Source organism: Agelaius tricolor, unplaced genomic scaffold, assembly GCF_023055355.1.
Source record: "Agelaius tricolor isolate 1412-34295 unplaced genomic scaffold, bAgeTri1.0.p SCAF_15, whole genome shotgun sequence".
NCBI lineage: Eukaryota > Metazoa > Chordata > Aves > Passeriformes > Icteridae > Agelaius > Agelaius tricolor.
In genome coordinates this window covers 14,712,876-14,735,983 of record NW_027269275.1, presented here as the reverse complement: position 1 = coordinate 14,735,983, position 23,108 = coordinate 14,712,876, and the positions used below count along the sequence as shown (strand labels likewise).

Here is a 23,108-nt window from a genome sequence, read left to right as displayed (position 1 = left end):
CTTCTGAGCTCCTGCAGGACTGGCTTTCCCCTGCCCAGGCTGAGCTGCCTGAGGGGCTGGGGGTCACAGGGAGCAGCTGCCCTCTGCCCTCAGCTGGGGGATGCCTGGTCACAGGTGGGACAGAGCTCGGGCAGAGCACAGGGATCGTGCCCTGGGCTCAGACAGGGGTTTGAGACTGGGTGTGGAGACAGAGCAGAGATGCAATCAGCTGCCAGAGTTTACAGAGTGAGGGGTACAGAGGGAGCACAGGGAACACATGGTGTGGGAAAGGAGAGAGAGGCTGTTTCCCAAGCTGATTCCCTCTCCCCAGCAGTGTGGGGAGGGCTGGGAGTGAGCAGGGGTGACCATGCAGAGTGGTGAGCCAGCGAGCAGAGGCTGCAGCACGGGCAAGAGGCGACATCCATCTGTCCATCACCAGGGCAGGCTGTTCCCTTCCCAGTCGAGGAAGGCTCCAGAGGTGTCCTGTGAGAGGCTGGCCAGCACGGTCAGGATGCCCCTCACGCTGTGCTCCACTGTCAGTGGTGCCTGCAGAAAAGGACAATGAGCTGTAACAGAGAGCAGCTCTTGGGGAGGGTGCATGCCTGGGAGCAGCATCCATGGTGCTCACGGGGATATTTTTCCTTACTGCCACACCTCTCCAGGCTGGCTTGGGAAGACAGGGCTGGCTATCCCATGTACTCAGTATGTTGCATCTTGCTGCCTGCTCCCTGCCTGCTCTGCTCCAGAAGATGGTCCTGGCAGCCCACAGCATCGCACAAAATCCTCCAAGTGCCTCTGCCCTCCCCAGGACATGGGGATTCAGTGGGGATCCTGCTGACCCTCCCCTGCACAGCCCAGTACCTCCTCTGTGCCCATGTCAGTCTTCACCCAGCCAGGATGGATGGCCATGCACAAGATCCCCTTGTCCTGGAGTTCTGCAGCCAAGCACCTCGTCACCATGTTCTGGGCAGCCTGGAAGAGGCACAGCCCTGCCAGCACAACCCAGGGAGTGGGTGGGCAGGAGAGGAGACATTTCATAGCCACAAAATGTCTGTGGAGATGGGAAATGGGACTTGGTCCTGCGACAAAGCATCAGCACGACCTGCTGGAATGGCTCAGTCCTGGCTGCTGCTGTCCCAGTCTCTGTGCTGCCACCTGGGAGAACCAGGCGGGGGGGGGGGGTGGCTGGGGCAGGGGGTGACCCAGGGGCTCCCTCCCCTCCACGGGGACTGTGCCTGGGGCAGCATCTCCTGCACCTCCCCTGGCAGCTCACCTTGCTGGCCCGGTACGGGTACATGGGGGCCTCTGGCACACGGAGGCACAGTCCGATGGAGCCCAGCTTGGAGGAGATGTTGATGACAGCGGCCCTGCTGCAGCTCAGACCCTCCTTTCCCTCTCCCTTCGCCGCCTGCTCCAGGAGCGGCAGAAATTCCTGATGCAAAGACACCAACGCTCCATTAACATGCAACAGAACCCCAATTTGAGGACCATCCTGGAGGGCTCTGTCACAGACTGCAGACAAGCAGCTGGACAGACACTCCTGGCAGAAATGCAGGGGATGGGGAAGATGCCCCAGGGAGGAGCCAGGCTCCAGCCTTTCCATTCCCAGGAAAGGAGTGAGCTGGCACAGTGAGCCTGGAGCAGGCAGCCACTCCAGGTGGGGAAGAACTAAGCATGGGTGATGCTGGGCTGGACTAAACTGCTGAGCTCCTCTGAGTAGGCAGGGGAGATCCATTGAGGTCCCCCTATTCCCATCAGGGAACATCTTCCCAAGCAGGAGAAATGTAAAAGGTCCAGACATACCTTGACAACCTGGAGTGGCCCAACCACGTTGGTGGCAAACACGTTGAGCATCTCCTGTGAGTCCAGGGAGCACAGTGTGGCGTGGGAGCTAATGCCTGCATTGTTGATGAGCAGGTTCAAGCCCTGGTCCTTCAGATGATACCCCACAGCCTGCATGGCTCTTTGGATGCTGGGCAAATTCACTGTGTCTGCCAGGGAAAAAGCAAAGTGAAGAATAGCTCTGATGGGTCACACAGCACCCACTGGAAATTGTGCTGTGGCTGGAACCAGCACTTATCCAGAAAGGATGCAGCAGGTTTAGCAGATTAAGCACATTGGAATGAGCAGCAGTTTGTCTTCACCTCTTGGTTTTGCAGCCTCAGCTGAATTAAACTTTAATTCAACTCATTTTAGGTCACATGGGGGCTACTGGTAAGAAAAACTTGTCTGTATTTGCTTTCTGTATCCAAGGAATTTATGATTGTACAAGGGATGCTTGGTCCTTGCACACTGAGACCCCCAAGTTTATTTCCACAGGGAGCCATTTTTTTCTTCAGGCTGTTACCCACAAGGTTTTGGAGCTGACAGATGAGCTGAGGTGAGTACAAGTAATAAAAGATTTGGGATGTAGCCTGCAGCATTTGGTTGCAGGCTCTGAATCTGAACTTCCCTATCCCTACTAAGTTGTGGAGACAGCCCCTCTCAAGTAACTAGGCACAACTGAAATTGGGCTAACAAGGATAAGCATCCCCAGTGCCTTCCTCTTTGCTTAAGTATTGGTATAGCTTTTGAAGTTCTGCCATGCTTTAATTGCAGGATTTTTCTGACTTAGGCAATAAAAGTGGTGTTTTTTTTAAGTTTGTGTCCAGCTGTCAGGATTGCTTATTAGGATTTACATCCTGTCCTGGATGCTCACCAGCTGAAGTGGCCATCATTTGTTTATTTAAAAAGGTCATCTGAATACCTTCAGAATGTGAAACAGGCTGATTAGGCCAACATTAAACTTTATATATTGCTTTTTAATACCTCAGGTATACCACAGAGCCCTTAAAACCATGAATATTCACATGTATGGGCAAGTTGGAGTGTGCCCTTGTTCCCATGCACATTTCTGTGCCTGTTTTTTGCAGATGCCAATGTGATGAGCCTGCTGGGAATGGGGGACTGCAGATTCCTTATTTTTTTGCAACACTTTGGCCCCTGGGCTGTGTTTCTGTTCTCCTGCTTGGAAAAGAGTGACTTAGCAAAAGTTTCCAAGGCTGAAGATTTCTTTCTTGGAATATTTATACACTGATGGGCAGCAAAAGGATCCTTTTCCCTGGCATTTTTAACTACCCTGATGTCTTTATGGTGGTAAGCAAGTATATGAGCAACATGGGACTTGTTGCTACCTTGTGTTGTGCAGCCCAGACCTTTGTAGAGGTGTCCTAAAAACATTTGAGGGGAACACCATGGGATAATCTGCTGTGGGGCTGCTGGGAGGGGAAGGAGTCTTGGGATTCAAGAGGATTTTGCATGTCTAGATGCAGGACAAATCACAGAGCAGTTTGGAGTTATTTCTTTGGATAACAATGGGATGAAGGTCCAGGTTCTTGTGGGGGATTTTTTGGTCACCTGGTGAATGATTAACTGCTCTGTTTGGATTAGCTGAGTCATTGCTCCCAGGCATGTGGGACCAACACATTTTTAGTCCTTAACCCCCAAATTTGGTGAAATAACCAATGCTTGTCTCCCTGGAAGAAATAAGGGTGGGAAAGAAAGAGAGAGAATGAAAAGAAGTGACAGATCTTACACATTTTTGAGTTATTTTTTAAACTTTTCTTCCTGAAGAGTCTTGAAGAGTTGTTTTGAAGACAACTCTTTGTTTTTATGGAGCAAGAGAGCTTGAAGCAACTTCTCTTTTTAAGAAGTATCTTGTTGCTGTTGATATTTAAGAGCTTTTAAGCATATTTTGGGACTTTATTGACAAGTTGGGGCTTGGGGTGTGTGTTTTTAGAAAAGATTATTCATGTTGTGGCCAGTCCCTTGAGATGTCCCTTTATGTTGGCCATGCTCTTCCCATCAGGTACTGCCAGTTGGGGCTCACAGCTCATTTATTTTTTATTACAGAGAAGGTATTTTACTTTAATATCTACTTAATAGCAAAAGAGAGATTTGCTGCCTCTTTGTAGTAAAGCCTGAATTCAAGAATGTCTTATTTTCTAAGAAATATTTAAAAAGCTGAACTTGAACTGAAGTTATTTGAACTTTTCAGGTGCTTTTAAACAAATAAACAGGTAGGTACCGATACAGAATAACCTTGAATCAGTTTTCTTATTATTGGCTTCAATGAAATACAAATATTTAGAAGCTATGGCTGCTTCTTACCTCACTTTTTACAGCAATGGCAATCCTAGTGCAGGCACTTTGCCAAAACATTTCTTTTGTATTTAGATGTTCTTTTAATTCTTCATTAATAAAAGCAGCCCCCACTCTCTAAGACAGGGGAACACAGGAAATCTCTGCTTCTCAAGACATATCCTCAGCCTGGAGCTCCTTATCTCCCCACTCTTCACCCAAACACTGTCCTCCCCAGTGAGACCCTGTCCCTGTCCAGCACCCTGAAAGCTTCTTTTCTGTGAATACCCCAACTTTGCCAATTCCAATTCCAGCCTGGCTGTTCTCCCTATGCTGCCTAGGTCTATTTGCTGCCTTGTGCTTCTCCCAAATGCTGCTGAAAAAGGTCACTGAGTTTGGCCCACATCCATAGAAGGAGGGAATGGCCAAGAGGACATCTCCCCAGTCCAAGCTATGGACTCAGTCCTGTGCCTCTGGGTCAGAGCATCAGCCTGGGATACCAGGCTGCCAGGCTGGGCAGAGTTCCCCTGTGTCATTTTTAGCTATTTGTTTCCTCCCTTTTTTACCTGAAAGAAATGCCAACCATGGCCACCTCCAAGCAGATCCCAAACCAACCCTCCTACTTAGGAACCATCCAGGCAGCTACTGTGCCTTGCCTTGCTTCACTTTGTGAACCCATATGTCCCAGCCCAAAACCTGGGCACTGTATTTAGTATCCTTGGGAAGAGACGTCATGCCTTTCCCATGACACTTGCTCAGCTGAGATGCCTGGACCCACCTCTGCCTCCTCTGAAGCCAGTTTGACTGCTCCAGCCAGGGCACAGCTTAATTTGCAGGGAGAAGCTTGCCCAGGTGTGCATGGATGCCTCCCCATGGATCCCTCCCCACCTGGCAGGGCTAGAGCTTCCTGCAAAAGCTGTCCCTGCTCCCACCTCCAAAGTCACCAGAGAGCTGGAAGCAATGTTGGGTACAAGGAGAAAGGTTGCTCCATACCTAGCTGGACCAGTTTGATGCTGGAGTGCTGGGCAGCTAATTCTTGCAGGGCCTGGAAATAAAGTGATGGGGCAAAGGAGGAGGTTAGAAGCCACCAGCTGCATGGTCAGGTGTCCCACTCCTGCTCCCAGGTCACTGAGCCAGGGTGGCTTTGCTTTCTCTGGGGAAAGAGTGCAGGGCCATTCCCAGTGGATGGGGGTAGGGCAGCAACCCCACAGCCAGCAGGAGAATGGTGCTGCTGGGCTTAGGAACTGTCCCCCCTCCTGAGTGATCCCAGCACAGAAAAGGGGTTGGCCAGCCATGGGCACAGCCAGGAGTGAGTGCTGAATACGTCTGCCTCTCCAGCCTCATCCCACCCGGCCACACTGGGCACTGCCTTATCCAGGGAGCTGGGGGGGTTATGAGACCCCCAGAACACTTCTGCCCCCACTCCTGGGCTACCCAGCCAGGGCAGCAAGCCAACAGGGCTGTGGGGACCGCGGATCCCCTCTGCCCACCAGAGGGTGGGCAGCACCATCCCATTCCCTGTTCCCGCACTGACCTTCCCTCTGGGGCCCTCGGGGTCGCGGCAGGTGGCAAAGATGTGCTGGGGGGGCCGGGGGCTGGCGGCCAGCTGCCGCACGAGCTCCAGCCCGATGCCCCGGCTGGACCCCGTCACCAGGACGCTCCGAGCCAGCGCAGCCATGTCCCCAGCCTCTGCGCCGGGCGGTGACACATGGCAGGGTTGCCGCCTGCTTGGCGTGAAGAGGAGCCCGGCACAGCCCAGGGTGTGGCTCTGGGCACCCATGGGGACTGGGACAGTGCCAGCACCTGGCCCCTCGCCTGCCCCAAATAGAGCCACCAGGGTCCCAAGAGGACCAAGGGCTCCCTGATATTTGACACACGGGGCTGCATGTCACCTGCATTGTCACTATGCTCCTCTAAAGCCCCAGCTCCCAGAATCTCTGTAACAGCAGAAGGGTCCACCTCTTCCACAGGCTTGGAAGAGTACTACCAGGAAAAGGAGAACAGGTTCAAATCTGGCTGTGGCCAGCAATCTCCTAGTTTGGGGGGTAAATTTGGGATGGTTGAATTATGAGACACTAATCCAAAGCACAGCCTGGGAAGCACACAGAGTGCAGTTTGTTCCGCTCCTGCCAACACTCCCCCCCAGAGCATCCAGGAGCCAGCAGAGAAGGACCCCCACTCCCTGCAGCCTTGACCACTGACTGCTGGGGCTTCAAGCTCACATCCATCACCTTCCTCCTTGCTGGAGGACAATGCTGGATGCTTATAAGCTGAAGAAATGCCTGTAAAAGCAAGGCTGCTGCAACCCAGGCCAGCCTGGGGGCATGGATTTCTAGGATGCAGAAGTGTTAGAAGAAGCATAGAGCTGCCATGTAAAAAGCCTCAGCTAAAACAGAAGAATTGGGGCAACATGACTATGAGGTGGGGAAGGAAAAAAGAAGAGGAAAGTAGTGGGGGTGGGTCCATCCCATCTGGATGTGCCTCATGGCACACACCTGTTGCTCAGTGTGGCAGAGGGAATAGAAGTCTCTATTCCCCAAGTAGCTGAGTGGTTCCACATTTGGCAATCACCAAAGAAACACTCAGGAGATGGTGAAGGGCCCCCACATTTGGAAGATCATCTTTCAGGTGACACAGATCATGAAGGGGAAGAAGCAGTGATGTTTCCTTCCATGGTGGTGGACAGACTATGGCCCCCATGAGAGGTAAGCATGCTGGGTGTGGATTTGGATGGTGTTGGAGTTGGAACTGCTGTTGCAGACGTTCTTGCAGCTGTAATCACCTGCACAAGCAATTGCACTGCACAGACTTGCCTGCTCTGCCAGCAGCATCCAGAGCACAGCTCCCATTAAGAACAAATTAGACTGGAGTTTCCTCTTTTCCTTCCAGGCTCCTTGGGAAGGAAACAACAGAAACAAGCGAAGAGGGCTGCACAACCAGGAATGGCTACAGGCCAGTGCCAAGCAGGGGAGTGACCTTTGGAAAGGGCTGACTGATGGTGGCCAAGGACAGCAGCACAGGCACTCTCATGGCTCCAGAATCACAGCCCAGGGCCAGAAAGTATGCACCAGGGAAGAGATGAGACCAGGCTACAACACTACAGAGGCACCTGGGAACAGTCCAGGTCAGAGAGGAACTGAGAGAACTCTACTCGAAGGCCCATCAGGAGGAGCAGGATCAGCAATGACTTCAGAGCGGGCTGCCCAGAGCTTGAACGTGACCTCAAAACCCTCCAGGGATCCTGTAGACTTCCCAGACTCCCTTTCAATGCTTGATTGTCCTCAGAGTGATTTTTTTGTCAGCATGGCACCTCCCCTGCATACATTCTGTGCCCCTTGGCCTGGGTCCACAAGGCCCTTCCTGTGAGCTCCATGACCAGAGCCATGCAGTGACCTCTCCTGCATCTCACAGCCTTGACCTTGACCCCACAGACCCCTGCAAGGACCCTGTAGCCATTACATCCCCCAGCAGGGCTTTGTTCACCCCTCCAGCACCCCCAGCCAGCTCCTGCTCTGCCACAGCCCCTTCCTGGCTGAGCCCACAGCTCCCTGCTCCCTCCATGGCAGCAGGCAGCATCATTGTTGCAAAATGTGCAATGTGTCAGTGTTATCTTAAGTCAGGCTGTTCTTTGATGTAAGACCTTTGTATACTTTCAAGCCTAATCTGCAGGAAAGGAGAGCTAATCACTGGAAGAGGCAGCAGCCAGCATCCCTCACTCAAGGACATTCCGGAACTAACAAGATTTAGGGGTTGCTAACTTGGCAAAATACTCCAGGTCCGTGTATGTTAGAGATAAACTATCTTTATTGTAACACTGAAAATCACACCTCCACATCAAAAAGACCCTCCACACATAAAGACCCTTGCCCTGAGCATGAGTAGAAGTTAGCTCGGGTTACATGATTTGTATGGAAGGTATTGGTCAATCCTAACAGTAGGGCTGTGCTTGAGAAGTCACTAACCCTTAATTTCTGTGTAAAAATAACAGCATGGAAAGTCCAGCGGGGTGTGCTGGATTTATGGAATACCACTGAGCACCCAGGCTGGGGCAGCTCTGAATCAAACAATGTCTCACTCAATGTGTCATTATCGGTTCGTTGCACACCAGGGACCGAACCTGATTTCTTAGGCGACCTCCTTGCGCCTGCAGGGCCGGCATCCCTAAAATGGCGGCACCCACTGAGGCTTCAGCCCGCCCGCGTCACGTGGCCGCCGTGTCCCGCCATTGCATCAGCCGGGGGCGGGGCGCCGCGCGGACGGGTGGGGCTGGCAGAAGAGTGACAGCCCTCGCAACCAATGGGAGTTGGTGTCCGGCAGGGGGGCGGGGCGGAGCGGCGCTGCGGCGCGGCCGGAGGAGCGCAGCGAGGGGCGGCGGTGGGCGCGCAGGTACGGCCCGAGGGGGCTGGGGAGCTCCGGCTGTTGGGTTTGGCTTCCATGGTCCCGCCGGGACCCGCGGGCTTAGGGGAGAGGGGCACGGAGAGGGCAGGGCGGGAGGGTGACGGTGCGCTGGTCGCGCCCCACGCGGGCCCGCGGGGGGATGCCGGGCGGCGCTGCCGGACACCGCGGTGCCCTCACCGCTCCTCGGGCACTGGAGAGCGGCTGTGTCTGGGCAGAGGCTCTGATAGGGCCTGGGGCTGCTGCTGTGTTTGGTTCTCCCCACCTCGGGTCCTTCCCTCCTGCAGCATCGAGGTTGGACTCGATGATCTGAGAGGACTTTTCCAGCCCAATTGATTGTGTGCTGTGAGTGCTCCCAGGCCTTGCTCCTGCGGGGAGTTCCCGTCTCTCCGCGCCGCAGCAGGCTGCTGGGAACTCGCCTCCCTCCCTGGATCCGCATTGCGCTGAGCTGTCAGGGACAGCCCTGTGTGCCCGTAGGACACGGGCGGTGCTGCCCTCCAGGCTGTCACTTGCCTCTGGTGTGCATGTAGGGATGTGGGTCCCCTCAAGGAAGCCTTCCGGGCATGCAGCTGGCTGTACTTTGCGCAGGGAGGGTGGACGAGGCTATATTCAGAGGTCATTTTCAAACTTGGCTGTTCTATGGTTTAGTCATTGAATCACAGAAGGGTTTGGATTGGAAGGTACCTTAAAGCCCACCTGATTCTAACACCCCTGCCATAGGGAGGGACACCTTTCACTACACAATGCTGCTCCAAGCCCCATCCCACCTGGCCTTGAACACTTCCAAGGATGGGGAAGCCACATCTTCTCTTGGCAACCTGTGCCAGGTCTTCACCACCCACACAGGGAATAATTCCTTCCTAATATCTAACCTAAATCTCTCATTTTCTAGTTTAAAAGTGTTCCCCCTTAAAACTGTGATATCATTACCTGCCCATGTAAAAAGTTGCTGTCCATAATTTTTATAAGCCCCTTTAAATAGTGGAAAGCTGTAATGATGTCTCCTCACTCTGCATTTAATCCCCTTGAATGCTTTGGTGACTTACTTGGCAGTCCTCCCTCTGTCCCCAGTAAGGCAAACACAACGTACTAAGTTTAGTATCCATGTGAGTTGGATACTTTATAACAATGTGTTTTCAAACAACAGGCAACTTGAGGTAGAGCCCCAGAAATCAGGGAATTTGGGGGAGAGGAAATTTCAGCTTGGGCCACCACATTTTTGGGGCAGATTGATGGTTGAACAGAAGTTTCAGTGAGTACTTAACAATGTGGGGAGACCCTTTCAGGAGTTGGAGACAATGATCTTGATGTTCACCTTGAGCTGACAACACATCAGTGTTGTTTGTTTTCATTTATTCAGACTGCACCGACGTTTTGCCACTTTCCTGCCACTTGTTTTGGACAGTGGCAACTTCCAGCTTCCAGATGGAGACCCCGCTCACTGCCAGCCAGATCCGGCAACGGTTCATTGACTTCTTCAGGGAAAACCAGCACACCTATGTGCACTCATCTTCCACAATCCCCCTGGATGACCCCACACTGCTCTTTGCCAATGCTGGTATGAATCAGGTAGGATTCCCACGCTGGCACTGCAGTCCTACAAACATACCCTGTTGGAACCTGTGAAGCTGTTTGCAGAGCTGTTGGAAAAATTGTTTATTCCACCTTCCTTCTGGTCACAGGGAGATGGGTGGTGTGTCCTCTGGAGTCCTCTATGCTCTCACAAAATTGGCAAGAGCACTGGAACAGGTTCCTCTGGTGAGAGCTCTGCCAGTCTCGTTTCCTTGACCCTTGGTACCACAGCAGTCCTGGCACAAATGAATAACAGTGTCTTTGAAGAGCGGTTGAGACTGGGATGCTGCAAGGGCTGTGCTGCAGATCAGCACCCAGTTTTTTATTTTGGACAGCTGGCAATCTGACAGCTTATAGTCCCTTTGGAAGGCCTGGGGTTTGGTGGGCTTTAGGAACACCTGTGTGTGTGTATGAGTGCTGAGTTCTAGGCAGCCTTCTCATGGACAGGAGCAGCAGGTTTGTTTCTGGAAGTGCTTTGGGTATGTTCAGACTAGTGATATCATGACACTTACTGCCTTGCTGTTGCTTGCAACATTTGAAAACAGGTTCTGAGTGCTTTCCTCAGTTTCTCAGCTTTTCTAGCAGTTCACTTGTCCTTTTTCTCTCCTTGCAGTTCAAACCCATCTTCCTCAATACCATCGACCCCTCACACCCACTCGCTAAGCTGAGCAGAGCCACCAACACTCAGAAGTGCATCCGAGCAGGGGGCAAGCACAACGACCTGGATGATGTGGGCAAAGATGTGTACCACCACACCTTCTTTGAGATGTTGGGGTCCTGGTCCTTTGGGGATTATTTCAAGGTAAAACAGTCTGGGTGCAGCTCTGAATCTCTTGCGCAGATTTATCCGTCTCTATGAGCTCAGCAGAGCACTTGCCAAGAGGAAAGAGAATATGTTGGCAAAGAGGTGCTTGTGGCTCCTTTGGAATAAATGAGTTTGGAAGCTGCCCCAACCCTGCAGCTTGAGGTTAATTGAGATTAATTACTTAAGGTTTACAAAGCTGATTAAATTACCTCTGCTAGTTTGGAGTCTTCAGGTGGAGATTTTAGTGGCTGTCCTGGAGATGTGGGGACTAACATGTCGGCATCATATGCAGCTATGTCTGCATCATATGCAGCTATGACTGACTCACCTTCAAACAGGAGTGATCATACAATAATGACTTCCTTTCCCAAGCTTCTTGCTAGTCTAGTATTCAAAGTCAGAATTAAAAGCATTTTTGGAGGCAGTGAACATGCTAGGCCTTAATTTGGCTGCATCAAGACAGTCATGTGAGATGTTTCTTGTGCCCTCTTCACTGCATGTAGTAATTTTTCTCTTTCTTATGTCAAAAGTCAGAAAGTTATCAGCTGCTGATACCTACAGTAGTCAGTACTTTGGATGTTGAAGAGAAGTTGTCTTTGCATTCATTTGCTGACCTCATGTTTCCTTCTGCAGGAACTTGCTTGTAAACTGGCACTGGAACTTCTCACCAAGGAGTTTGGCATTCCTGCTGAAAGACTCTATGTCACTTACTTTGGTGGAAATGAGGCTGCAGGACTGCAGCCAGACCTGGAGTGCAAGCAGATCTGGTTGGATTTGGGGTAAGGCCTTTCACTGAGGAAGGTGCCTGTTTTGATGAGCAATAGTAATTTATTTGGCTTGGATATTAGGAAAAATTTCTTCTTACAGGCTGGCTGAGGGCAGGATTCTGCCTGGCAATATGAAGGATAATTTCTGGGAAATGGGAGACACCGGCCCCTGTGGCCCTTGCAGCGAGATCCACTATGACCGGATTGGGGACAGAGATGCTTCACACTTGGTCAATCAGGATGACCCCAACGTCCTGGAGATCTGGAACCTGGTGTTCATACAGTTCAATAGGTGAGCCAGGCCTTCTTCCAGCTTCCAGGTGAGCCAGGTGGCTCCAGCTCAGTTTGGGAGGCTGCTTGGGCTGTGTGTTCGTTCAGCTGCCCGTGGCTTACTCGCCATTCCCAGTTATCCAGCAGCTGAGCACTTTGTCATGCTCTGTTCCCTTACCCACTGTTACAGAACGGGCTGGTCACGCTGCTTTTGGGACAAACTGAGAATATTTTGTCTGTTTATCTGCCAAGTGTTCAGTAGGGAATAAGTTATTGTCTGCTCTGGGTCTAAGTTGCTGCTGAGGGTCTTGTTAACTGTATTTTATCAAATTTGTCCTTTGTGTGGCTTGTGTATGGGCCTGGGTCACAAATCTGATGGAACTAAATCTTACAGAGACTAAGAGAGAAATGGGGTTCCCCCTGCAGAGCCTCCATCCATAACATCTCATCTTTCTTTGGCAGGGAAGCTGATGGGACACTGAAACCCCTTCCTAAGAAAAGTATTGATACTGGGATGGGCCTGGAGAGGCTGGTTTCTGTGCTGCAGAACAAGATGTCTAACTATGACACTGACCTTTTCCTTCCTTACTTTGAAGCCATCCAAAAGGTATGAACTGAAGCCTGACCTAGCTGCATCCATTCCCTGAATTCTTGGGGAGATGTATGGGATTGGTTGGACAGGGTGGTCTCTGCTTTCCCAACTTCTGTGAGCCCACACATTTGCACTTTGCTGAGGTAGGAACCCAGGCTGGCACAGTGATTGCTGCCCTGGGACATCTTTCCAGGGGAAAACAGGACAGTGAGTGGTACAGCTTTCCCAGTTTCTGTGAACTGTCCTGATGGACACTCCATGGTCCTCTCCCTGTGGGAGATACTCTGCAGTCCAACATAGCCAAGTGCCATCTTTTTGCCACATGCTAGAGAGCACGTGGTACTGCTAACCCAGAATCAATTTGTCCTTCAGCCTCACACCTGCAACATGCTGATCTGTAGAAAATTCCCTTAGCCAGGAGTGCTTTGCCATAAACCACAACAGTCACTGGCAGAACCTGTGTGCTGTTGCTGCATTGTCCATTGTCCAGCATGGGTAACGTGGTCCCATGCTGGAAGTTCTGTGTGCAGTGCTTTATTTTACCTCTGTGGAGGAGGCAGAGCTTCCTGACTCTACATCATGCTGGATAAAATGCAGGGAGAAGAGCCCAGGCTCCTGCTACCTCTAAGGAATGAGGTGCCAAGCTCACCAGCAAACATTTGCATGGGGGGCTCTGCTATTCCCTAGGTATGTGCTAAGGCAGATTCTCTGAGTTGGAATTGGAGAGCTGCCTTTTTTCAGTGTTAAGTCTACTGGCTAGAGAATGGTCACAGCCCCTGTGTCCTTGTCTGCCTTCCTGCCATGTTCAGGGAGCCTGGCTGGAGGGACTGTGCCCATTGCTGGAGGTTTGCACCACGTGCAAGCAGTGCATGGTTACAGCAGGATCTTTCCTTAGGGTGTGGATAAAAGCATCCTAAAAGAGGAAAGCTGGGATCATCTCCCATGTGACAGAAATTGAAAGGTTTCTTGCCTGGGCAGGTTATGCCAGGTTGGAGTCCTTGAGCCAATGTGCAAAACAAATGATTTCCCTGTACTCTCCCTCTTCCTTTCTTTTGGGCTCTTAATGATGGAATAAATTGGATTTTCTTGCCTCTGGTTTGGAGAACTTTTGGCCTTTGAGATGTGGGCTGTGGCACCATGCAGAGCCCTCTGTGCCTCCCCTAGGTTCACTGTGTTGCCTCTTTCCACAAGGAATATTCTCCTGTGGCTGTGGGTGGTGGGGTTGGCTTGGCTTCTGAGGCCCTCCCCTGTGATTCTGCCATGGTGCCACTGTCAGTAGCTGTACCCTGTGCCCACTGCCTTCTCCTCTGCACAGGGCACAGGTGCCAGGCCGTACCTGGGGCAGGTTGGGGCCGAGGATGCTGATGGAATAGACATGGCCTACCGTGTGCTGGCTGACCATGCACGGACCATCACCCTGGCCCTCTCGGACGGGGGCAGGCCTGACAACACTGGCAGAGGGTAAGAAGGAGCTGCTGCATTGTCATCACTCCCATTCTGTTCTGCAAGGTTTCCCCCAAGGCTCTGGGAACTCCTGGGTCTTTGGGATCTCTTTGGATTCATCATTAAAGCAGTGGGTAGCAGAGTGTTTGCTCAGATATTTGATGCTTGAATGGCTCTAGTAAGGTTCACACCCACATGATGCACGAGTCTGAAGGTTCTTGTGAGCACCATTGCTGCTGTGCCAGCCCCCAGATAAGATGACTGTGGGCAGAAAGTCACAAAGCCCAGCTTGGTGCACTGTTGCTGTTGAAAAAGCAAGGAATTTTGGGCTGGGGGGGCTGTGCTGCAGGTGCTAGTGGTCTCCATAAGCACACAGTGAATGTGGGTCATGGAGCTGGGGCCTAGCACCTCACCTGTGCCTTGCTGCTGCCATGAGAGAAAATGAGAGGAGAAAACCCTATGCTCTTGGTCCTGGGAGGGGGTGCTGGTAGGTGGATGCTGGTGGAGCCCCTGAGAACAGCTCAGATGTGTAACATTTACAGGGGGCCTCTGCTATTCCCTAGGTACGTGCTGAGGCGGATTCTCCGACGGGCTGTGCGCTACTCCCATGAGAAGCTCAATGCCCCCAAGGGTTTCTTTGCTACTCTGGTTGATGTGGTGGTGCAGTCACTGGTAAGTTCTCCTATTCCACTCTATCTGCTTAAGACTTCCTCTGCTGAGGTGTGCAGATCTCCATGTTGAAGGGCTCCTCCTCCTGGGTCTGCAGGGAGATGCCTTTCCTGAGCTGAAGAAGGACCCAGATATGGTAAAGGACATTATCAATGAAGAAGAGGATCAGTTCCTGAAAACACTGAGCAGAGGCCGTCGCATCCTGGACAGGAAGATCCAGAGCCTTGGGGACAGTAAAGTCATTCCTGGTAAGGCTGTGAGTTCTGTCTGGATACAGCAAAAGGCATTTGTTACCTGGGATTACATAAGGGCTTAGGGAAGTTGGAGGAAGGGAAAGGGTAGGAAAATAAGAAGTGGTGGAAGGTGGTAGGGAGACAAAGTTGGAGTCAGAGGACATCTGTTCGAGCTGAACCACCTGTCTCTCCTCTGGCTTGTGCTCACTTGCTGAGGTTTCTAAGCTGCCCAGACACTCATCTCTGTGCTGCCAGGGAGGAGCCTTTTGGATGTTCACATTCTCCAGACCTGTTCACTGTCCTGCCATAGCTCAGAGCTATGGTGGGGGAGCAGGGAAGGGAGCAGTGTCTCATGGAACATGAGAGGTGACTGCTTTGCCCTTTCTCTGCAGGTGACACTGCCTGGCTGCTGTATGACACCTATGGTTTCCCTGCGGATCTCACTGGGCTGATTGCAGAGGAGAAGGGCCTTGTTGTAGACATGGAGGGCTTTGAAGAAGAGCGGAAAAATGCTCAGGTGGGTAACAGCTCCAGGGGAAGCTGGTTTATGAGTGGGCAGGTAGAATTCCCTTCCTTTCAGTTTTCAGTCATGAGTTGCTCCTTTCTCACTGAGTCTGCTCACATCCCATATGCCTCATAGTTTTTCCTGTGGGAAAATCCAGGACAACTGCAGTTGCTGTGGGACGTGTTTATTCTGTACAGCTGGGATTGGTTCTGCTACCTAGCAAGGCCTAGAACCTTGAGCTCAGCCTTCAGACAGAGATAGTGGAGTGCTGGGAGCACTTCTGCTGTCCTGTTCTGGTTAGGGAAGTTATTCCCTGTCTAAGGCTCAGTATCCAGGCAGGCCTGCACCTTGGGTGCATTTCCCAGTATGTTTGCAGCAGCAGCAGGGAGTGGCATTGACCAGCTGGGTACTTGCCTTGTCCTTACTGGGCTCAGGCCCACTTGGTCTGCATGCTGGAACTGGATGCTCTGAAGCCAGAAAAATTGGCACACTCCAGGTGCTGGCAGACAGCTTCCCAGGGAGAGCTCTAAATCAGGGGGTGCTGAGGGATGTGAGCAAGATGTGCAGCTAGGCTGGCATGCATTGGTGTTTCTTAAACCTTGGTATTTGGCAGGTCATTTCTCAAACCTTGTTCCTTGGCAGCTCAAATCCCAGGGCAAGGGTGCTGGAGGGGAAGATCTCCTCATGCTGGACATCTATGCCATTGAAGAGCTGAGAGCCCGAGGGCTGGAGGTGACAGATGATTCACCAAAATACAACTATGCTTCAGATCCAAGCGGTACCTATGGTATGAAAAACCTTCTCACAGTCCTGTTCTGCTACTAAACCTTCCCTGGCATGCACCTCCCCTTTCCTGGGACATGGAGTTGGAACTGGGAGGCTGTGCAGGTGAATAGTCTGCTTGTTTCTATTGAGCAGAGAAGGATGACAGACTGTTCAGGGGCTACTGTACTGCTGTTGCCAAATTAAGGGAATTCCTGTTCCTGCAGCTTTATGTCTCCACACTCCTCTGCTGGTGTTTCTCAGCTGCTCCTTTGCCAGTGCTGCAGGAGACTGCAGTTTCTGCTTGGCCTGTTGGAGGGTCCTTGGCTTGCTTGCTCTGGCTCTTCTGCTAGTTTTTTTATTTGATGGAGATTCAGGAGGCTGCAGGCTCATAGCCATATGTGCTGTTGACTTTTGCTGCATAGGTGTGGAAGGCAGTGACAGTCCCTGCCTTGGAGGGCACTAAAATAAATTTCCAACTAACTGTCCTCTCTCCTTATCCCCTGCAAATGTGTGGGGGTTTGTGCCATGAGCTCCTGCAATAACTGGGAGGTGTTGCTATAACATTCTGCTCCCATGTGGTGTCTTCAAGGTTTTCCTTTCACTGACACTGCCTGTCCTCCTGGTGGCAGATTTCGGGAGCCTCGTGGCCACAGTGAAAGCCATCCGCAGGGAGAAGACGTTTGTGGAGGAGGTTTCCACTGGCCAGGAGTGCGGCATAGTGCTGGACCGAACCTGCTTCTACGCCGAGCAGGGGGGGCAGATCTACGACCAGGGCTACATGGTCAAGGATGATGACAGCAGGGAGGATGTGAGTGGGCCTGAGAGCCTTTTGCTAGGCTCAGTCTGACTCGGGGCCTGGGCAGAGGGGAGAAGGGGCCAGGCAAGCTCCAGCAATTTCCCATCCGTGTCAGATGTCACGCATTGCACAGGGCTCCTTTCTGGGGTTGCAGCATGGATGTGCTGGGGTTTTGTTCCCCTTGCTCCTTGAGGAGCTCAGTTCTGTGCTACTGTCACCAGAATGTGGGTGCCTGTGGTGGTGGTGCTGGGATTGCCAAGCCCAAGGGCAGTGCTCTGAAGCTGAGGTGGGGAGCTCTTTCTGTGCCCCATAACTGTGCCTCACCTTCATTCACTTCTCTGCTTTGCTGTGTGCTGTGCCTAGGGACACTCAGCTTTCTCCAGCACACACACCAGTCTGGCTCTCAGCTGGGACCTTTCCAGTTGCAACTCAGACTTCTGGCTGGATGTCTCCCCTGCTCACATGGGGCATTTCCCTCTTTGTACAGAAAACAGAATTTACTGTGAAGAACGTTCAGGTCCGGGGAGGCTACGTGCTCCACATAGGAACTCTGTATGGGAGCTTGAAAGTAGGAGATCAGGTCCACCTGACTATTGATGAGGTGAGTTAAAACATGGTGTAACACATGGGCTTTTCTCGGGATTTCTCTTTTCTCTGGATTTTGTTTCTGGATTTTGTCTTGTTTCTTTTCATCAGTGCCACTCTAGGGGCCTGATGTTTGCGTCCTGCTCTCCCTGCATCACACAATCAACCAGTGTCTGGCTGACTCCAAGTCTCTCTTGCTTCACACCTGGCTTTCTCCTACCACAAGGCAGATAATGCCCAGCTAGCTCAGAGCCATTCTTGCTGGGTTCGCTGGTCATAGGCAGAAACACATTTTGGGTCATATGTTTTGGGTCATTTGGGTCATTTTGGGACTTGCAGGGAGAACATGTGTAGTGCTCCACCGTGTGGGGACAATAGCAGAGAGCCTGGTCTGTCTGCCTCAGTCCAAATGTTGCTCCTGTGGGCTCAGCTTGCTGAGTGAGTGCTGGGTTGAGCACAGTCAGCCTGATGAATTTCCCTTCCCTATAGAGGCAGCACATTTAGAGGAAGAGGAAAGGCTTCCATCTTGAAGTGCTTTTCCCTGATGAGGAACAGAGATTAGTTATCTCTGTCCTTATCTGTCCTTGGCCCCTTTCCACACAGGCCAAACAAGGGAACTGCCAGGAAAAAAGCCACACACAGATTTGGTGGGTAACTCCTGTAGCTGAAGCTCCAAGGCAGCAAGTGCCATCAGTTGTTTCTGGTGTCCTGAGCTAGATTAGGATTCTGTTGGAGCAGGGCATTAACCTCCCCTTCAGCTGCTGGAGGTGGTTGTGGCTCTGGGGTGTGGGACCCCATCCAACAGTGGCTTCCTCCCTCAGGCCAGGCGGAGGCCGGTCATGAGCAACCACACGGCCACCCACATCCTCAACTTCGCCCTGCGCTCCGTGCTGGGGGAGGCTGACCAGAGGGGCTCCCTGGTGGCTCCCGACCGCCTGCGCTTCGACTTCACGGCCAAGGGAGCCCTGTCCACACAGGAAATCAAGAAAGTTGAGGGGATTGCCAACCAGATGATCGAGGAGTCAAAGGTGGGTATGGGTGACACGTTGTATGCCTTGAGTCCTTGTTTTGGATGATCTGGGATGCTGGGAGTTGGGCATGCACAGGAGGATTCTGAGCTGTTGGTGCAGTACTGTGCACAGATTGCCATCACCTTGGAGGGTTTTGAGTGGGAAAACCCCATATGGATTGTTTGGTTCATTGGTTTCAAGCCCTCTGTAGGGTTGAAGTGTTCCCCCACCTGCAGTAGTGTCACATCAGCTGCAAGAGCTGGGAAGTTTGGCAGAGTAGTTTTGCAGGCCTGGGTGGATTTACAGCATACACCCAGGCAACCCAGTGATGTGTCCCCAGTGGCAGGAGAATTGCTCTGTCTGGTGCCAAGTGTTAGAGCCAACCCTGAAGGACTCTGGAATCTGTGCTTGGAACCATTTGCATGTGCAGTAACACACAGGGAGTCTGAGAAGGTGGTATTGGGAGTTTTGAAGATGAGATGTCTTTTAATAATTTTGTGATTCTTGTAGCTCAACAAGCCCCAGCTCAGGTAAGGCATAAGACTTCACCTCTAGGATCTTTCAGAGGAAGATATTTCCTGGGAATGTGGGCCCTCAGTCACAGCTGACATGACTGGCTCTTACCTGCATCCCTCTGCTGTCCCTGCAGACTGTGTATGCCAAGGACTGCCCTCTTGCAGAAGCCAAAGCTATCCAAGGACTTCGGGCAGTTTTTGACGAGACCTACCCCGATCCTGTGCGTGTGGTTTCCATTGGCATCCCTGTGGAGGAGCTGCTGGCTGACCCCTCTGGCCCTGGGGGCTCCATCACCTCTATTGAGTTCTGCGGAGGGACGTGAGTACCTGGAGAGGCTGGGGGAGGTACCAGGGTGGCTGAAAGGAGTTCCTGTGGAGCTTGAGCTCGTGTCATGAGCATACACTGGGGAGAGCCAGGGCAGAGATGGAGGTGGTGGTGATGATTTGCCTTTGCATTCCCAGTCCTGAGTCAATCACTCTTTAAAATTACCTTTTTCAGGCAGGAAACTGCCTGTATTGCCCCTGCCCTCACGCAGGGTCTCTGGTAGTGCTGGGACCACAGGTCTTACCACCCTTTCCTCACTCATTTGCTTTCAGCACTGGTTGTTTTTTCTGCCTGTCCCCACACTGCTGCATTTCTCTGGCAGGATGGTTGTCTTATTTCTTTGCTGATTCTTGCTGAATTGAGAAGTGCACTTCTAACTCTCTCTTGTGGGTCTGTTTGGGTTCTTTCCAAAGGCACTTGCAGAACTCCAGCCATGCTGGCCCCTTTGTGATTGTTTCAGAAGAAGCAATTGCTAAAGGCATTCGGAGGATAGTTGCAGTCACCGGGGCTGAAGCTCGGAAGGTAAGGGTAGGCAGGAGAGGTCCTCTGTGAAATTCCACCTATTAACCCTGTGCCAAAGTTCATTTTGTTCAAAATTGCACAATAGCCTCTGAGGGACTCATGGAAAAGGGTGCTGCTGTTGCCAAAGACTGTTCTGAAGACCCTGGCTGTACTACAGTCAGAGCAGGGAAGAGAGAGGGAAGTCTCAGCTGCAGGTGTTGTGGCAGACAAACCTGGGTGGGTGTGTGGGATGGCTCCAGAGTTAGCTCAGGTTGCTTTTCAGAGTGGCTGCCAATGCAGAGCTCTCAGCAGCTGGCAGGGCCAGCAGGAGAGTGGTGAAGTCTGAGAATCCACTCCTCTGCTGCAGGAGGTAGTGACTTTGGAGGTGGGCTGGTGCTCCCTAAAGTGGTAGAAAGGGGTTTCATGGGGGAGATGATTTTTCTTTTGGGGGGATCTTGGCAATCCTGGCAAAGGAAAGAGACCTGGAGCCCATGTGCCATCATCACACCCTGGTTCTGGTCAGGTGCTGCCTGCTTTGGCCCTGTGGCTTTCCAAGAATTACTAAGTCCCATCCTGGGGGATTCCAGCATTCCTCACCTTTTTGCACTCTTGGGTGACCAAAAGCCCAGCCTGCTCAATCTTCCAGCTTGATTTAACTCAGATTTTATCCTCCTAGGCCCTCAGGAAAGTTGACAGCCTCAGAAAACTGCTGTCAGCCCTGGAGGCCAAGGTGAAGGTCCAGACAACTCCCAACAAAGACGTGCAGAAGGAGATCACAGATCTCAGTGAGGTGAGGATGATAGCAGTGCTCTGCCTCCCCAAAGTGAAAGGGACCTTGATTGCCAGAACTGGGTATTAATGTGACCTGAGTTCCCCTTCCTGCTTCTGTTCCAGCAGCCCTGCATTCCATGGGGGCTGCAGCCAGCACCTGTTTCCTCAGGTCATTGGCACTGGGAGAGGAGTGGAGCTTGCTGGGCTCTGCCAGCTGAGGCAAAGTCAATGAGGTGCTGCATCTCCTGCCAAGGTGCCTTTAACCTTCTCTACCTGCTCCTCTTTTGCAGACTCTGGCCACTGCTATTATCCCACAGTGGCAGAAAGATGAACTGAGAGAGGCTGTTAAAGCACTGAAGAAGGTCATGGATGACCTGGACCGAGCAAGCAAAGCTGACATCCAGAAAAGAGTGAGCTCTGGGCTGGAATAAAGGACAGTGTGGGAGGGCTGTGGGGAGCTCATTTGGGAGCTCTGTTAATGTCCAGGATGGAGGAGAATTGATGTGTGGGAGTGCCCCTCATGCTGTTCAGGCTTCCAGCTTCTCCTACTGCCTCCTGAAGTAGAATTACCTCTGTGCCTGTTCCCTGGGTTGAAGCATGGCAGCCTGTTCCTGCCCGAACAGTGCCTCTGGGTGCAGGCTTCCTCCTGGATCCCACTGGAGCTTTCTGGAGGAGGAATCATGCTCAACCTGGTGTCTTGCAGGCCACATACCTGCCTGTCAGAGTATATTCCTCCTGGCTTCATAGTGTGAGGCTGCTCCAGGCTGGGCTGTGGGTGTGTTTGCTTGAGGACCTCTGTCCCTGCTCTACCCAGGTGGTTCTTGTGTCCATACACAGTGTGGATGGTTTAGTGGCTGACCACTGTTGTTCTCAGGTACTGGAGAAGACCAAGCAAGTTATTGAGAGTCACCCTAACCAGCCATGGGTCATCATGGAAATGGAGAATGGAGCCTCAGCAAAGGTATGGGAAAGTCAGATCTGTCCTCAGCAACCTTCCTCTGCCTGAGGAGCAGCTGGGTGGTCTTTCACCACTTGGGGAGGTGGTTCAGTGCTACAGAGCTGTCCCTCTTGCCACCTGCCATCCCTGAGAAGGGGAAGAGACCACTGGAATATTCTCTTGTGTCCCACCTCCTGACTGGCACATGGGCTTCCAGAGGTGGTGGGGTTTTGACCACTTGCTGAGTTTCCAGCCATGCTGGTAGATAGGAAGCCCAGCAGAAATCCCATTGTGTCCCAGGTAAGACTCATCCTGCAGCAGTCACAACACTGAAATGCACTTAAAGGACTGAGAGCAGCAGCTCTGCTGAGCCATGAAGGTCTTGATGCTTGTGCTGTCTGTGTGAGTGAGGGATGATGGTCTCTTTGAGAATAATAGAACGTGTGACAGTCTCCCTGGTTCTTCCCTCCCTGCTGTGTCTGATAACTCTTGCAGGCTCTTCATGCTGTGTTTGAGTACTCTTGACTCCCTTTGGAACAGCTGTTCCATTCTGCTGGGAGGAGCTTTTCCCCCTCCAGCCCTCCAGCCAGTACACTCAGGCAAAGGTTTATTCTGGGGCTGATCCTGCCAATTGCTGTATACCTCAAGGTGGGGAAATAAAAGCATCTTCCTGCCTTGGGGTTATGTCCCCTGCCAAGGCTTTTACACTGCCAGGAATGTGAAGATGGCTGATGTTTGGGAGGAGGAGCGTTGCAGAGTGCTGCTGGCTGGTTTAATGCAATTCCTGATCCCTGAGGTCTCTGTGGGTGCTGTTGGGGCTGGGGCTGGGCTGGGTGCAAGTGCAGGGAGGCAGTCATATAATGATTTTGTTTTCTTCCAGGCCCTGAATGAATCTCTGAAGCTCTTCAAGACTAATTCCCCCCAGACTGCTGCTATGCTCTTTGCTGTGGATAACGAAGCTGGCAGGATCACCTGCCTGTGTCAAGTACCCCAGGTAATGCCAAGATAGTGTAGTTGCCTCTCCCTGAGCCTCCATGGAGGAGCTGCAGCCTCCAGACAGGAACTATCTAACATTACACGGCCAGAACTGACTGGGGTTTGGCAAGAGCTACAGCCTTTGTGCTTGGGCTTATTGTCAGGCTGCAGAAATGAGGGAAGAGGGGTTATGCTCTGCAAATAGGGAAGGGGAAGAGTCAGGACTTAATAGAGTGGTAGGCATAGGGCAGGGCAATTGCTAGCTGTGCTGACCGCTGGGTTTCTTTTCCTGCCCAGGAGACTGCAAATAAGGGCCTGAAGGCCAGCCAGTGGGTGCAGGAAGTGTCTGGCTTGATGGACGGCAAAGGCGGTGGAAAGGACATCTCTGCACAGGCAACAGGCAAGAATGTGGGCTGCCTGCAGGAGGCCCTGAAACTGGCCACGGACTTTGCCAGGCTCCGCCTGGGGGAGCTGAAGAACTGACTGAGGGGGGAACCCCGGTCCCTTTGTCTCCCTCTCTGTCCCCTGCGCAGCTTTCCTGTAATAAAGGCTCCCTGCCCCGCGCTGTGCTCCCCGGCT

The 23,108-nt window shown here is 52.1% G+C and overlaps 2 protein-coding genes across 2 annotated transcripts; one reads left to right on the top strand and one right to left on the bottom strand.

The window, feature by feature from the left end:
* Positions 1-411: 411 nt before the first annotated feature.
* On the bottom strand, positions 412-5,776 carry LOC139596363 (C-signal-like). Its single transcript, XM_071440601.1, has 6 exons — positions 5,633-5,776; positions 5,092-5,143; positions 1,783-1,970; positions 1,253-1,411; positions 841-951; positions 412-525 (listed from the first exon to the last, which is right to left on the bottom strand). Exons 1-6 carry the CDS (start codon positions 5,774-5,776, stop codon positions 412-414), a joined length of 768 nt encoding a protein of 255 aa, XP_071296702.1.
* Positions 5,777-8,327: 2,551 nt separating this feature from the next.
* Positions 8,328-23,092, top strand: AARS1 (alanyl-tRNA synthetase 1). Its single transcript, XM_071440598.1, has 21 exons — positions 8,328-8,484; positions 9,854-10,062; positions 10,679-10,867; positions 11,504-11,649; positions 11,738-11,929; positions 12,370-12,514; positions 13,815-13,960; positions 14,506-14,614; positions 14,709-14,859; positions 15,237-15,361; positions 15,992-16,136; positions 16,744-16,922; positions 17,398-17,511; positions 18,317-18,523; positions 19,155-19,339; positions 19,759-19,867; positions 20,523-20,636; positions 20,908-21,027; positions 21,492-21,578; positions 22,435-22,548; positions 22,827-23,092. Exons 2-21 carry the CDS (start codon positions 9,919-9,921, stop codon positions 23,010-23,012), a joined length of 2,907 nt encoding a protein of 968 aa, XP_071296699.1. The 5' UTR covers positions 8,328-8,484; positions 9,854-9,918; the 3' UTR covers positions 23,013-23,092.
* The last annotated feature ends 16 nt before the right edge of the window (positions 23,093-23,108 follow it).

Excerpts from the sequence above, each read along its gene's own strand:
- AARS1 (XM_071440598.1), top strand. The coding sequence starts at position 9,919 with ATGGAGACCCCGCTCACTGCCAGCCAGATCCGGCAACGGTTCATTGAC. Across the intron at positions 16,923-17,397 it reads ATGATGACAGCAGGGAGGAT|AAAACAGAATTTACTGTGAA; the intron begins GTGAGTGGGCCT and ends CTCTTTGTACAG. Across the intron at positions 21,579-22,434 it reads AGAATGGAGCCTCAGCAAAG|GCCCTGAATGAATCTCTGAA; the intron begins GTATGGGAAAGT and ends GTTTTCTTCCAG.
- LOC139596363 (XM_071440601.1), bottom strand. The coding sequence starts at position 5,776 with ATGGCTGCGCTGGCTCGGAGCGTCCTGGTGACGGGGTCCAGCCGGGGC. Across the intron at positions 1,412-1,782 it reads GGCCACTCCAGGTTGTCAAG|GAATTTCTGCCGCTCCTGGA; the intron begins GTATGTCTGGAC and ends TCTTTGCATCAG. Across the intron at positions 952-1,252 it reads ACCCGTACCGGGCCAGCAAG|GCTGCCCAGAACATGGTGAC; the intron begins GTGAGCTGCCAG and ends TGCCTCTTCCAG.